This window comes from Temnothorax nylanderi, unplaced genomic scaffold, assembly GCF_030848795.1.
Source record: "Temnothorax nylanderi isolate EJ_2023f unplaced genomic scaffold, tnyl_v1.0 TNYL_tig0035_pilon, whole genome shotgun sequence".
Lineage (NCBI taxonomy): Eukaryota > Metazoa > Arthropoda > Insecta > Hymenoptera > Formicidae > Temnothorax > Temnothorax nylanderi.
The window spans coordinates 1,484,116-1,497,716 of record NW_027249097.1 but is presented as its reverse complement, the minus strand read 5'-3'; the positions used below and the strand labels follow the sequence as shown (position 1 = coordinate 1,497,716).

Sequence of the window (13,601 nt, the reverse complement as noted above, 5' to 3'; positions counted from 1 at the left end):
GGTCGAGCGAGCAAGGGGGGAAGTCGCGCCGCGTGTCACTGCCGCCGGTAGACAACGCGCCGATTTATACGGTCGAGCGAGCAAGGGGGAGGGTCGCGCCGCGTGTCACTGCCGCCGGTAGACAACGCGCCGATTTATACGGTCGAGCGAGCAGGGGGGGAGGTCGCGCCGCGTGTCACTGCCGCCGGTAGACAACGCGCCGATTTATACGGTCGAGCGAGCAGGGGGGAAGGTCGCGCCGCGTGTCACTGCCGCCGTAGACACGCGCCGATTTTACGGTCGAGCGAGCAAGGTCACGCCGATTTATACGGTCGAGCGAGCAGGGGGGGAGGTCGCGCCGCGTCACTGCCGCCGGTAGACAACGCGCCGATTTATACGGTCGAGCCGCCGCGTGTCAGACAACGCGCCGATTTATACGGTCGAGCGAGCAGGAGGTCGCGCCGCGTGTCACTGCGCCGGTAGACAACGCGCCGATTTATACGGTCGAGCGAGCAGGGGGAGGTCGCGCCGCGTGTCACAGCGCCGGTAGATGATTATAATGTTGCGGTTGATTACGAATCGTTGCGATCGTTAATAAGCGCGCGTTAATCATATCGGAAAAAAATAAACAACTACGTTGGATCGTTAATAAAATCTTAATTAAGTGACTTAATTTTGCTTTTAATTTTACAATGATACGCGTAATTAATGTATTCGTCCAAGAATTAATACACAGCAGCAATGGAAAGTAAAACAGAATTATATTATCAAGAAATGAAAGAATTTTATGTTAATCGCGTTCTAATAAAAATCGTCGTGATTATATCTTCCCGGAAGAGGAGAACGAGCGAATATAATTTTTCTAGCTCTACCGGGAATCGAACCCGGGACCTTTGGCTCAATAGACCAGTGCGCTGTCTACTAGGCCATGCTCGTCCTCAATAAAATATACACAGAGAAAAAATAATGTTGTATCAACAGCATTAGTCTAATTGGAAATAATCTTGTTTTATTTCATTAAAACAAAAGCATAATGTATTGAATTAACAAGATTATTTCCAATTAGACTCAGGCTGTTGATACATTATTTTTTTCTCCGTGTATATTTGCCAAATTTAAATAATTGCCTATAAATTTCAGGCGACTGGTATACTTCGCATGTTCTGCGATACAAATAACATTAGATGCATTAATAAATAATGCATCGACATAACGTATGTGCTTATGGATGCATTCTCCCGTAAGCACAATAAATCGATAAATAATGATGATGCTCCAGGATTAATTATTTAGCCTAGTCTGATCTAGTCTATCCATTTTAGAGCAACGAATTTGTAAGAAGTCGCATTTATCTATAGTACTATTATGTGGATACAATACATAAATATATCTAATATAGGTCTCACAAATTCGTTACCCCATATTATTGTAAAAAATTCGTCACTCACCGATCCGATGCGCAACGGGCGGAGTAATTCGGCCACGTAACTACGATGATACTGTAACAAAAACGAAAGATATAAATTAAAGAGGCGCTGAAAATGATAAATGTTTCAAAAAATACACATAATTTTACGCGTATCTAAATTCGTCTTTCAATTAGATTCACTGATATAATTATCTATTTTCCGGAAAAAATATTTACAAAAATAAATTTTTATAAAATTTTAAATAATTTCTTTTTTTCTAATTAGTTTTAGCTTATCGAAATAAAACTCCGAATAAATGAGGAAAAAACTATTAATTTTATGCAGATAAAAGATGATACTTACCCCAAGGTTGCTCCGCCGGGGCCCGATGTCTCTCTCAGACCTCCTCCTCCTCTCAGGACGTCAGGCTTCCTCCTCTCATCGCGCACAGGACACTCGCGAGAAACACTCGCGGATAATAAACTACAATCGCGCGCGGACTAATTTCATTAAAAGTCTTTCTCGCGCGATACTGTACGGCACTCCCGTTTAAAAAAGTCCTTTAGTCCGATTATACTTGAACGGCACTCCCGAAGCAAACGCGACGAACCGGCTGCGGTTCGTTTATTCAATTAAATCGGCGGACGAGGGTACGTTAGCTTCCCCGTCTTTGAATTTTTATCCAAGCAGAACAAGAGTTTTGCTTGGGTAAAATCCTCGTACTGGGTACTGGGCCTTCCCACCTCGCCAAGGTCGTACCCATGGGAAGGAAGTACTTTACTCTGTAGTAATATAAAAACAGGTAACATAGATTGATTAAACAAAACCACAATTAAGATTGAATATCGTATGCACATTACGCCGCGGTATCGAGCACGTAAATCTCGCGAAGGTAAGTACTATTAATGCATGCTTTGCACGATAAGGAGTCGCGATTATACGCGGCACGAAATACACGAGTCACAAAAATAAGAAATATTCACGAACGAGCGTTGTATCGTTGTATCACAGCGTGCTATTACTTGAATCATTAGTACTTGAATCACGATACGATTTCACGTTGTCACTCGGCCCTCTTTCCGCTCTTCGAAAAGAATCGGGGATAATCGCACGACAATTCCGGCACAGCACACAGCACGTTCAAAGCACGACACGATTCGAGATATGCCGCGTAAATGAATGCCACGCACATTCGATGGTCCAGCGACATATGGCGGCCCGGGCCGGGACGAGCGATTATCGCCCGCGAATATCACGACGAAACTACAAATCACTCACGACACGTCACGACTCGCAATTGCCGTACGAGGTACCTTCGCCTCGACGCCCTCGACATCTCCGTCTCGAGCGAGCGACACATTAATTCATTCACGACACTTGATACACACTTGATGCAAATTATTGAGCGCCTCGTCGATTATTCCCGCGAAACGAGGAGCAGGAATGCCAATCGCACGAACGAGCGCGCGTTCCGAATCAGCACCCACGGCACGGAGCACAAACACTTGACACCTGTTCGAAATTTATCGGGAGAATGACTGATTGTGAGTAATATCCGCAGGTGAGGGTACTCCGAGCGTCGGCAAAACAAGTATCAAGGCTGTCTCGCCGATGGAAATGATCGTCCGCGCGCCGACTTTGCACGTACGTTGCTGCGAAATCGGCGGACTCATTCAACGGTCGCGATCGCGGTATTGCGACTGCCAAGGCCGAGGCCGAGGTGCCGACTGCCGAGTGCCGCGTGCCGCGTGCCTCGCCGACGCGCGGCGGCGGGCGGCGAGAGCGGCCGAACGTGATTCGGCATTCGGCCGGATTCGAAGGCTCCCGGCTCGACTACCTCCCGTAACTTAGCCGGTCAACTTCGACTTTATTAATTTTTTTTTTTTTAATCGTTTGTTGGTCGTTTGTTGGTGATTGTTGGCCTAATTACAACGTTTGTTGGTTCTTAATTGTTTTTTAAATTAAAAAAGAAAATTAGCCTTAAGTTAGCCGGAAAAATTTTATTTTTAATTTAAAAAAAGCCTAATCGATGCGTAATCGTTTGCTGATGATTGTTGGTCTAATTTTAGCGTTTGTTGGTTTATTATTAGTCTTAAAAACGAAAAAAAACGAAAAATTATCTCACATTAAAGTAATCGAAGATTGGTTTATTTGCCTACGACTTAAGGTTTATTTCTATCAATTTAAGGCTAACATCTATAAAACTGGCTATGAATACGGGCCTTAACATCGGCAGAAAATCATTCGTATGTATTTAGCCGGAAATAAACGTCTTTTTAAAGAATCTCTATATGAAATCGTTTGTATTTCGTATGAAGACTTTTGAAGTGCAATTGAAAAGGTTTGTGAGTCATTCGTTTAATTGTAATTAATTATTTATTTTTACACCATGCATTTAGCCGAAATAGATAAATTAATAAAAGTTTTTATATGGAATCGTTTGTATTTTGTATGAAGAGTTATGAAGTGTGATTAAAAAGGTTTGTGAGTCACCCAGATAATTTTAATTAAATATTTATAAACTCGGTAATTATATATAGCCGAAATATAGATTTTTAGTTATTCATGTTAAAAGAAGAAGGCGCTAGTGTTCCCGAAGGTCCGTCTGCAGTCAGAATTAATATAAACGTTTTAAAAATTATTTTATACTGAAATAAATAAATATACAGGCTATAAGCCTGTATAGCTATAAGCGATAGTTGCTAATTGCGTTCCATCTTGAATTTTTTTTACAGTCGTTTATTAGGATTGCCCTGCTTTTAAATTGAACGCTTTTAAATGTATTATTATTAAACTACTGATATCGATATATTATTAGTAATTTAATATTAAAGCTTGACAGAGTGACGTAAACTAATTCGCTCATAGTATTAACAAGTATTATGCGTTCAAATTCTCGAAAGCTATAGCTTCTTTACTATGCTCTGCTCTCTTTATGTCGATCGATTCGGATAAAAATCTCCGAAGTCTTTCTTTCTCTCGCGATATTCCTGATACATAATCCTAGAGTAAAACTGTACAAAAGCTCTACGAAAGTGGCGATATTTTTCAAGGATCTGGTTCGAGTCTCGGCTCTTGGGGAAGGTGCGCATGTAGAAAGAGTACGTCAAGACAGTTTATCCTGCTAAATGGTTATCAATTCTCTATAAGTTCTGTATTGTTTACACATAAATTATAGAATATCTAAACGTTTCTTTTTTTTCGATGTCCTGCGAAATTGTACAATAGAGTTACTAATAAAAATAAAGCCACACTTTACGTATATTCAGTCTTTGCTAATGTTACATAATAACGTGCGAAAGAACTAACAGACTATTTAAGAGGCTATTTAAGAATTTTAATCAAGATACTGGAAGCATAAAACTGTTCAGCTAGCTTTACACAAGATATTGGTCTTCTTCTTTATGAAATCGTCAAATTATGATTATGATACATTTCTACATTATCACCAGCATCGAATCTAATCTTATTTATCGTGATACTCTTGAGAAACTGTTAATCCATTGTCTTAATAAACTCGATCGCGGCGCAGAACTGCGTCCACCAATATTGTTCCTCTCCCTCCAATCGATTCCCGTAAAAGCTGTCTACATATTGAACAGTCGATACAACGACGGCGGATTAGTCTGAAATTAAGCACACGTTAACAATCACTCTTCTTGCTAAAATCACATATTCTCTTTTCAATCGCATACCTTGATTATGACATAGACCAGCACGGGAGTCAGATCGTCGGCAGCAGGTATGCCTCTTTCCGACGCCATGGAGAGGAGATTCATGATGGTAGTCGCGCAACGAAATACACACTGCAACTTATCCCTAGGAGTCTTATACGCCGATATCACAGCCAATTCAGCCTGCGCCCATGACCAGGAACATTCGTAATGATAAACATTTGGAATGCGTAGGTCCTTGTGATTTGGAGTTACGACTTTCGCCAACTTTTTTATGTGATCCTGAAGAAGCTGGTCCCTATATACATCTCCATCTTCATTTAGATAGAGCGCATTGTGGTATACCCGTGCCATGACGGTTCTTTCCACCACAACTCTCGCCAAATCTAACTGGTTGGCGCTCGCCGCTGAAAGTAAGAAGTAAGTTCAGACGTCTCTGAGCACTCCGCTAAGATCAATTGCGAGATAAATAATTATATTCATGTACATTGCCAGATCGGATCGTTGTCCATTTCCGCGTGGACCTTTCCTAGAAAATTATCCACGAGATCCTGTTTCTCGTCAGCTAGCGTAAGCTTTTTAAACTCTTCGCAGAAACGCAGGAGGAAAGCCTCCTTTTTTTCCAAAAATACCCTCACACAAACGGATACAAGATGATTATTGATAGCATCCTGATCGCACTTAACTCGCACGCATAATCTGGAAAATATTATTATTAAACGATTAACATCTTACATTTAAACATATTTTACATTTACTTATACATTACATACAAAGATGATATTTATATATAAACAGTACCTATCTAAGTGAGCTAATGTCGACAGCAATCCTTGACGACATCTGATTAAATATGCGATATAAGGAGATCGTTTTTGATAATCCTCTCGAAGTGATTTGAAGAGCTTTCTACATCCATTGTCATTAAATAGACGCACGCAACGTAAAGTTTCATGAAGATGAGCTATTAATGCCCTATCCTGCAGGTTTATAGCTTCTGCCAATTGTAGTTGTAAAAACGCAACCAGTTCGTTTTCTTTCTGCGACCAACAATGTCTCTGTAATAAAATTTTATATGCCAATATTTGAACATTAAGTAATTAAGTAATCCATAAAAAAATCACACTTTGTTTTGTACGCCATGATTAAAAAATAATACAATAAATACCTCTGAAGTATTCCATGGAATGTGTTGAAGGTCAGCAGTGCTAAGTACTAAGTACTATACGTAATTTTCTTTTAGCATCCGCAAAAGCATAAGAGAGTTCTACATTATTCGGATCGATTGAAAGTCTTTCGTCTTCCACCTCTTTTGTACGGGACTGATTGCTTTCGACCGAGGCTGTATCGCTAGCTGCGCTTGGCTTTCTTCTGTATTTCGCTAATATATCATCGGTAGTATCTGAAATTAATCAAAAGAACAATTTATTACTGTCTAAAACTTGCAGGAAAACTTTTCCTTTTTTTAGCATTACTTTCCGATTTATCTTCGATTCGATTCTACAGAACTATTAAAACAGAAACCGTTTATATTGTAACAAAATAATATACGATAATTGTTAATAGTTATTTATTAATATCTTACCGCCCGCGACATTACCGGATGATGTTACATCTTCCAACATAATCTTGCGTAATCTGTGCCTGCACACATCGACGCCGTCGCCACCAGCTTCTCGATCGAAACATCTGTCGTCCGTCACGCGGATTGCTTTACCTCTACGATTTCTCAATGACAATTTTAATTTACCAGGAGCATTCTCTGGACTTAGCTTGGCTTCAGTTTTGCCGTTTGCTATGACAGAACCCTTCTGCTGATGTTCCCCATCAAGCCTCACATTCTCTTCCTCCGCCTGAGTCTCCATTCGCGCGAAGAACACGTTGATCATCTGCGTGAGAGTCGCATGGGCTGTTGTTTGATTCATCAGGTTGCGCGATGCCAAGTAAACGTTGTAAACAGTACGAATTGTTAACAATACCGTACCCTCGTGTATCTCCACATGCTGGCTTGTCATTACAGTCAGCAAAGCTTTAATAATCTGCAGCTGCACACCCTCATCGGTCTGTAGACCGGTGAAGCAACCGCAAAATGTCTCGACAATGCGCACAATCAGCAGCTTGTTAGGCTCCGTTGAATCAGGCACATTGCCAGTGAGATGGCCATATGCGATTAACTTCTGCAGGCAGTCCAGTGCTGTGTCATCACAATCCGCGGTGACTTGCTCTGACATGCTAACTCAAATGGCAAGAAGTACTTCTCAGCGGTAATGACATTTGAGTCGCTCTTGGGCTATGGCAGGGCGTTTGAGATAACCTCTTCACCCTGCACAACTGGTACATCTTTGATCTCGTTACGGAGGTCCTCTGCAAGATGGAAATATATGAGTGACAAACTTAATTAGCAACTATCGCTTATAGCTACAGGCTTATTATAGCCTGTATATTTATTTATTTCAGTATAAAATAATTTTTAAAACGTTTATATTAATTCTGACTGCAGACGGACCTTCGGGAACACTAGCGCCTTCTTCTTTTAACATGAATAACTAAAAATCTATATTTCGGCTATATATAATTACCGAGTTTATAAATATTTAATTAAAATTATCTGGGTGACTCACAAACCTTTTTAATCACACTTCATAACTCTTCATACAAAATACAAACGATTCCATATAAAAACTTTTATTAATTTATCTATTTCGGCTAAATGCATGGTGTAAAAATAAATAATTAATTACAATTAAACGAATGACTCACAAACCTTTTCAATTGCACTTCAAAAGTCTTCATACGAAATACAAACGATTTCATATAGAGATTCTTTAAAAAGACGTTCATTTCCGGCTAAATCCATACGAATGATTTTCTGCCGATGTTAAGGCCCGTATTCATAGCCAGTTTTACAGATGTTAGCCTTAAATTGATAGAAATAAACCTTAAGTCGTAGGCAAATAAACCAATCTTCGATTACTTTAATGTGAGATAATTTTTCGTTTTTTTTCGTTTTTAAGACTAATAATAAACCAACAAACGCTAAAATTAGACCAACAATCATCAGCAAACAATTACGCATCGATTAGGCTTTTTTTAAATTAAAAATAAAATTTTTCCGGCTAACTTAAGGCTAATTTTTCTTTTTTAATTTAAAAAACAATTAAGAACCAACAAACGTTGTAATTAGGCCAACAATCACCAACAAACGATTAAAAAAAAAAAAATTAATAAAGTCGAAGTTGACCGGCTAAGTTACGGGAGGTGTCGTTGGGGTATGAATTTTTATTCCCGCCGTAGAAATATAAAATTTTTTTTTATTTGCCATTGGAGTAAAAAATTTTTTCGCCGACGATAGGATATTTTTTTTGCAACGCAATCGGGAGTAGGATATTCGCTTTTTTTTTTAAGCCACACGAATCTCGCTTCGGCGAGTTTCGGTTTCGGTTCCATACCAATCATAACCTATTTTTTTACATAGAGTAATGTTGGCTATTCTGCAAAGTGCGAACGTAACCAAACATCGAGCTCGACGGGCGGCGAAGGTGATCGCGAAATCGCGACGCATAATTTTTGTATTGTTATATTGATTCTGGCGTGAAAAAAAGGGGTATCGGATGAGATGTGTCGCTCAAGCGTGAATGTTCACGATGCGTTGGCGCGTCTCGGACAGTTTTGACGAACGGGCATGGGACAAGAAACGAGAGGCATTCCGACTGAAGAATCACACGTCGCATTCGAACAACAACGACAACGTCAACGACAGGGTGCCGCTTTTCTTGAGGCGTGCCGCGCGTACGCCGCGTCGATTTAGAGTAACGTTTTCAACGAAATTGCACGATCATCATGACGCCGCGGCTGGCTCGGGAGAAGCACGTCAAATACTTCCAAAGATTACTACAGGTCATGCCTAGCAGCCTGGCGGACTTCGACTCCACCAGGCCGATGATAGCGTATTTCGCCTTCTCCGGCTTGGATCTGCTGAATTCGCTCGACGAGATCGGGGAGCGTGCCAAGTCCCAGGCGATCGATTGGATCTATCGGCTCCAGGTCGAGGATGCCGGTCCACGTTCCGGCTTCCAGTCGTCCACGACGATACCGAGAGACATACCCGATTACCAGTGCGGTCACTTGGCGATGACCTACACCAGTCTGGTAACTCTCTTGATTCTCGGCGACGATCTCAGTCGAGTGGACAGACAGTCCATCGTCCAGGGGGTCCGCGCCTGTCAGAATCCCGATGGATCTTTCACAGCCATGGTAACCGGGTGCGAGAGCGACATGAGATTTCTCTATTGCGCCTCCTGCGTCTCTGCAATTCTGGATAATTGGTCGGGCATGGATATTCCAAGGGCTATCGACTACATTTTGCGAAGCATCGTAAGTGTTTGTTGTAAAATTTGTTATTTTGCAAGATTTTGTAGGCATCGTTATCTTTACCCTCCTTCGTGTAAAAGATGATTCACTTTATGATACTTGTAGTCGTACGACGGCGGTATTGGGCAAGGACCGGGCCTTGAATCTCACGGAGGCTCCACGTTCTGCGCCGTGGCGAGTTTGTTTCTGATGAGGGAGCATATTAACGTATTGGACGTGTTGACGTGGGATCGTTTAGCTCGGTTAAAGCGTTGGTGCCTTATGAGACAGGACAGTGGATTTAACGGCAGGCCTGGAAAGCCGTCCGATACGTGTTACAGTTTCTGGGTTGGCGCTACGCTCGAGCTGCTGGAGTTCCTCAATTTCTCAAACGCCGAGGAGAATAAAACGTTTATCCTTAATACGCAAGACACGCTCGTCGGAGGATTGGCGAAGTTTGATAATACTCGGCCCGATCCTTTGCATACATATTTAGGTAAACGCGAGATAATTCACGTCGCATTCTTGTTTCACGATATAATTTGTAAATGTCTTCAATATAAAAGTATCGCGTCACCTCGTGAAAAGTAATCTTACAAGCGGTATCTGTTTTAAATGATCACGCGCCAATACAAGTGTGACTTTTCCAGGTCTGTGTGGCTTAAGTCTCTTGGGACATCCTGGTCTGTGTTCGATAAACCCCGAACTTAATATTTCCCAACGAGCTTACGAGCATCTACAACGGATTCATAAAAAGTGGCGGAGCGAATGATTTCGGTGTGTAGACATTCGTGGGACTAGCGATCATATCAGAAACGCACAGTACTTAGTACATCAGATCCGATACTTTTTACATTCGATACTCGCCCGTTCGCATTTCATCGCATTCTCTGTGCTAAAATCCTCATTCTAAAGATGTCAATTAATACTGCTACAATAATCACGAAATGGACAGTAAGGTTTTGTTTATTATTTGGGACTGCTTGTTGAATGCTTGTTATACATATATGTAAAGTATATGTATTAAAGGATATAGATATTATATACATATATAGATACATTGATAGAAAAAAGATGTTAATAAAAAAAACCGATTTAGCTTAATCTTTGCAATTTGTTTTTTTTATCCTGGATATTTAACCATCATTAATAATCCTATTAATATTTGTCTCTATTATTTTATAAGTGTACATTATCGTTGATATAATTAACATACTCTTATATGACGGAACAATATTTTTATTTAACAAAAAAAAAACATTGAAATTCAAGGGGAAATGTAATTACTGCATGAAAAATATGACCTGTCCATTTTCCTACCTACCCGTGTACAATTTAATGTACAAATTTTTAATTAAGACCACGACATGATTATAAGGGGTCTGATTTGCTGATCAATTCAGCGGGATACCTGAAAGTGACACTTGATGTGGGAAATGTAGGAACTGGGAGTTTTAATACGCGCGCGATTGCGATTTAATTGGGGTCCAATCTCGCACATGCGAGCAAATATAGAGGAAATAACTCTATTTTGAGCAAATAAATATATATAAAGATATATCAAACCATTTTGTACGTTACTTTATGTATTCTACCATTGTGGTCAATATAATATGTTGACCACTTACCTTATTATATTCAGTCTTCTTTCTTCGGGCCGGATTGGACCTACCTTTTGTCGCTCCTGGCCATGTACAATCTGGTCGTATTTCGACCAGAAATCAATAAAAAGGAGAAAAACTCCTTTCATCTGTCGAATTATTATCTCTCTCGTCGCCGACAGATAACATTATACGTTCGATTCGAATTACATGCGAGTATCAATTGTATTGAAAAATGCACGACGACGAGAAGTTAATTTAAAATAAAATATTAATTTATAAAAACTGACTGCACGACAATGATAAAAGAGAACTTCATTCATTCCGTTATTTGTTTGAGAATATTAATCGATCGTTTCTCTTTGTGATCCGTTTTTTTAATTTGGAATTATAATCAAGTACCTACAGAAAAAAATTTTACTCCGCGTTATATGAATATTGATCTCAATTATATCCCGCAAAAAAATTGAATTTATAATGTGGACAAAATTAAAGAATTAATAATGGAAAATTTCTCGATGTAAAAACCAATCGCGAAAACCGACCGCGAAAATACGAAGATGCGTGATTGTGCATACTTAATTGTGATATTGTTCATGCGATACGTCAGAATAAATGACGTGAGATCCGAAAAAAAAGAAACTTCCCGCACGATTGGTATTATAATTGAATATTATAATTACATATATATATATATAATTACACGACACGAGATAAATAAATGCTACATTCGAATCCAGACATATGACGGGACGAGCGTCATCACGATTATCGGCCGCAAGCTGACTCGCGTATAGTCGATTATTCCCGCATTTCCCGCGGTCCGCGGAACGAGGAACAGGAATGCCAATCGCAGGAACGAGCGCGTTCCGAATTCCGAAAAACACAGCCCGGAGCATATGGCGACGGACGCGCGGAGCACGAGCACTTCGTATCTGTGCGAAATCGTAATTCATCGAGAGAATGACTTTCGCAGGTGAAACGGTATTCCGAGCGTTGAGGAAAACAAGTGGCAAGGCCGCTCGCCGACTTTGAAGGTAACGTTGTTTCCGAGTTCGAGGATTCATTCAACGGCCGTGCCTGGTATGCTGCCGGGTACGTCGCGGTCGTGTCGCGGTCGCGGCCGCCCGTCGCGGCGGCTCGAAGAGCGGTCGAACGTGATTGGCCGGATCCGGGGGCTCGACTCGCGAGGAGCCAATCGCGTTCAACGGCCCCAAGCTCACCTGACTGAGTGACTGCACTGACTGCGCGGTGGCCGCTGGCCGGCCGGTGCGGTGCGAGACGTTGTCGATCGTAATTCCCTTTTCTCGTGAATGAAAAGAGATTCGGTTACAGAGGATTGCAAGCTGGACGTACGCCGAATACCCCGTTTCTTCTCGTGTCGACTGCAACGAGTGGGATGCCGTCGCTGGACGAAATGAACACCGAATGCCGCGCTGGACGTCGTACGTAACCCCCTCCCGGCTGCGTTTTGGCGGGTCTGAGGTCTCCTTGCAGTGCGCCGTGATCGGTGAGTGAATTGTATGTGCATGAGAAACAAATAATTCGAAGCGAGATTCATCGGAATCTTAATAGAATCGTTGTCCCGCGTGTCACAATGAGAGATAACCTCGGAATTCGCGTCTTCTGCCTCCCCTCCGTTTCGATTTCTACTCCGAATGAGTTAATCGCTTTCGGGAAGACGCTTTAATAAATAGATTTAATCCGAATAAATGTGAAAATTATAATAGATATCTAGTAAATTAATGAATTGTGGCTTAATATTAATTCGTTAAATCGATATTAAGTAAATATTAATTTAATTATTTACTACATATTATCAATTAAATATATAATATACCGCTTAAATATTAATTTATTAAATTAAGTTTCTCTGAACGATTAAAACTAATTTCTACATAAGTTGTTTGTGAATGGAAATTTTTTAAAAATCTATTCTGTATTCTTTTCAATGTATGAACATATTTATATATAATCTTACGTGAACAATTTTTTTTTTCGGGTAGGCTCTCTCATTACACACATGTGATTTTACGAACAATGGTAAAATGAATATTTAAAGAAAATAGGAATGAGATGGGGACGACAATTTAATTTAAGCTTAATAATCTAAGAATAGAATTAATAAAAATGAGAACAAGATTTGCACATGTTTGATGTAGATGTGCGCAGCAGGACTTAAAGCTTATTTTTTATTTATATCCCTTAATAAAAACAAATGAGACGATTTATCTTCACTCCGTACAAAGCAACCGACATAATTTCGATGAATTGAGGCTGCGATACGCGCCCTAAATCGTCCTTACATCATTTATTCAACAATGAAAAACTGTGACATTTGACATAAGAATGGTAGAGATTTCCGTAGAAATGTACTACTTGCAGAACACAGAAATGAGTAATTATATATTGTTTTTAATGCTTTAACGTCACATGGATGATTCTTGCGCGAGCAATTGTTTATTTTATCTGCAATGATTTAGTATCGTGCGTTTACGTATTCGCGATCGTCAAAGTTCTTTCTTCGAATTTTCCTTTGTTATGCGAAAGCAGATGTTGCTCCATAAATCATAATCCTGTATCGAGAA

The 13,601-nt window shown here is 40.3% G+C and overlaps 3 protein-coding genes across 6 annotated transcripts; 1 reads left to right on the top strand and 2 right to left on the bottom strand.

Moving 5' to 3' along the window:
* Positions 1–4,503: 4,503 nt before the first annotated feature.
* LOC139771120 (brefeldin A-inhibited guanine nucleotide-exchange protein 2-like) lies at positions 4,504–8,260 on the bottom strand. 4 transcript variants are annotated; one of them, XM_071703640.1, is made up of 7 exons: positions 7,827–8,260; positions 6,648–7,426; positions 6,231–6,464; positions 5,864–6,120; positions 5,550–5,761; positions 5,084–5,469; positions 4,504–5,014 (listed from the first exon to the last, which is right to left on the bottom strand). In XM_071703640.1, the coding sequence occupies exons 2-3, from the start codon at positions 7,291–7,293 to the stop codon at positions 6,271–6,273; spliced, it is 840 nt and encodes a 279-aa protein (XP_071559741.1). In that variant the 5' UTR covers positions 7,294–7,426; positions 7,827–8,260; the 3' UTR covers positions 4,504–5,014; positions 5,084–5,469; positions 5,550–5,761; positions 5,864–6,120; positions 6,231–6,270. The 4 variants fall into 4 exon arrangements, with proteins under 4 accessions (XP_071559741.1, XP_071559743.1, XP_071559744.1 ...); XM_071703642.1 differs by lacking the exon at positions 7,827–8,260 and adding an exon at positions 7,569–7,707; XM_071703643.1 differs by lacking the exon at positions 7,827–8,260 and having other exon boundaries at positions 6,648–6,951; positions 7,047–7,562.
* Positions 4,976–6,205, bottom strand: LOC139771124 (GTPase-activating protein and VPS9 domain-containing protein 1-like). The gene is made up of 5 exons (XM_071703648.1): positions 6,189–6,205; positions 5,864–5,905; positions 5,550–5,761; positions 5,084–5,469; positions 4,976–5,014 (listed from the first exon to the last, which is right to left on the bottom strand). The coding sequence occupies exons 1-5, from the start codon at positions 6,203–6,205 to the stop codon at positions 4,976–4,978; spliced, it is 696 nt and encodes a 231-aa protein (XP_071559749.1).
* A 283-nt stretch (positions 8,261–8,543) lies between the features above and the next one.
* On the top strand, positions 8,544–10,516 carry Betaggt-i (geranylgeranyl transferase type-1 subunit beta). Its single transcript, XM_071703639.1, has 3 exons — positions 8,544–9,436; positions 9,539–9,908; positions 10,063–10,516. The coding sequence occupies exons 1-3, from the start codon at positions 8,903–8,905 to the stop codon at positions 10,182–10,184; spliced, it is 1,026 nt and encodes a 341-aa protein (XP_071559740.1). The 5' UTR covers positions 8,544–8,902; the 3' UTR covers positions 10,185–10,516.
* The last annotated feature ends 3,085 nt before the right edge of the window (positions 10,517–13,601 follow it).

Excerpts from the sequence above, each read along its gene's own strand:
- LOC139771124 (XM_071703648.1), bottom strand. Across the intron at positions 5,762-5,863 it reads ACATTAGCTCACTTAGATAG|ATTATGCGTGCGAGTTAAGT; the intron begins GTACTGTTTATA and ends AATATTTTCCAG. Across the intron at positions 5,015-5,083 it reads TGGTCTATGTCATAATCAAG|ACTAATCCGCCGTCGTTGTA; the intron begins GTATGCGATTGA and ends GCTTAATTTCAG.
- LOC139771120 (XM_071703640.1), bottom strand. The coding sequence starts at position 7,293 with ATGTCAGAGCAAGTCACCGCGGATTGTGATGACACAGCACTGGACTGC. Across the intron at positions 6,465-6,647 it reads ATCCGGTAATGTCGCGGGCG|ATACTACCGATGATATATTA; the intron begins GTAAGATATTAA and ends GATTAATTTCAG.
- Betaggt-i (XM_071703639.1), top strand. The coding sequence starts at position 8,903 with ATGACGCCGCGGCTGGCTCGGGAGAAGCACGTCAAATACTTCCAAAGA. Across the intron at positions 9,437-9,538 it reads ACTACATTTTGCGAAGCATC|TCGTACGACGGCGGTATTGG; the intron begins GTAAGTGTTTGT and ends TGATACTTGTAG. Across the intron at positions 9,909-10,062 it reads TCCTTTGCATACATATTTAG|GTCTGTGTGGCTTAAGTCTC; the intron begins GTAAACGCGAGA and ends TGACTTTTCCAG.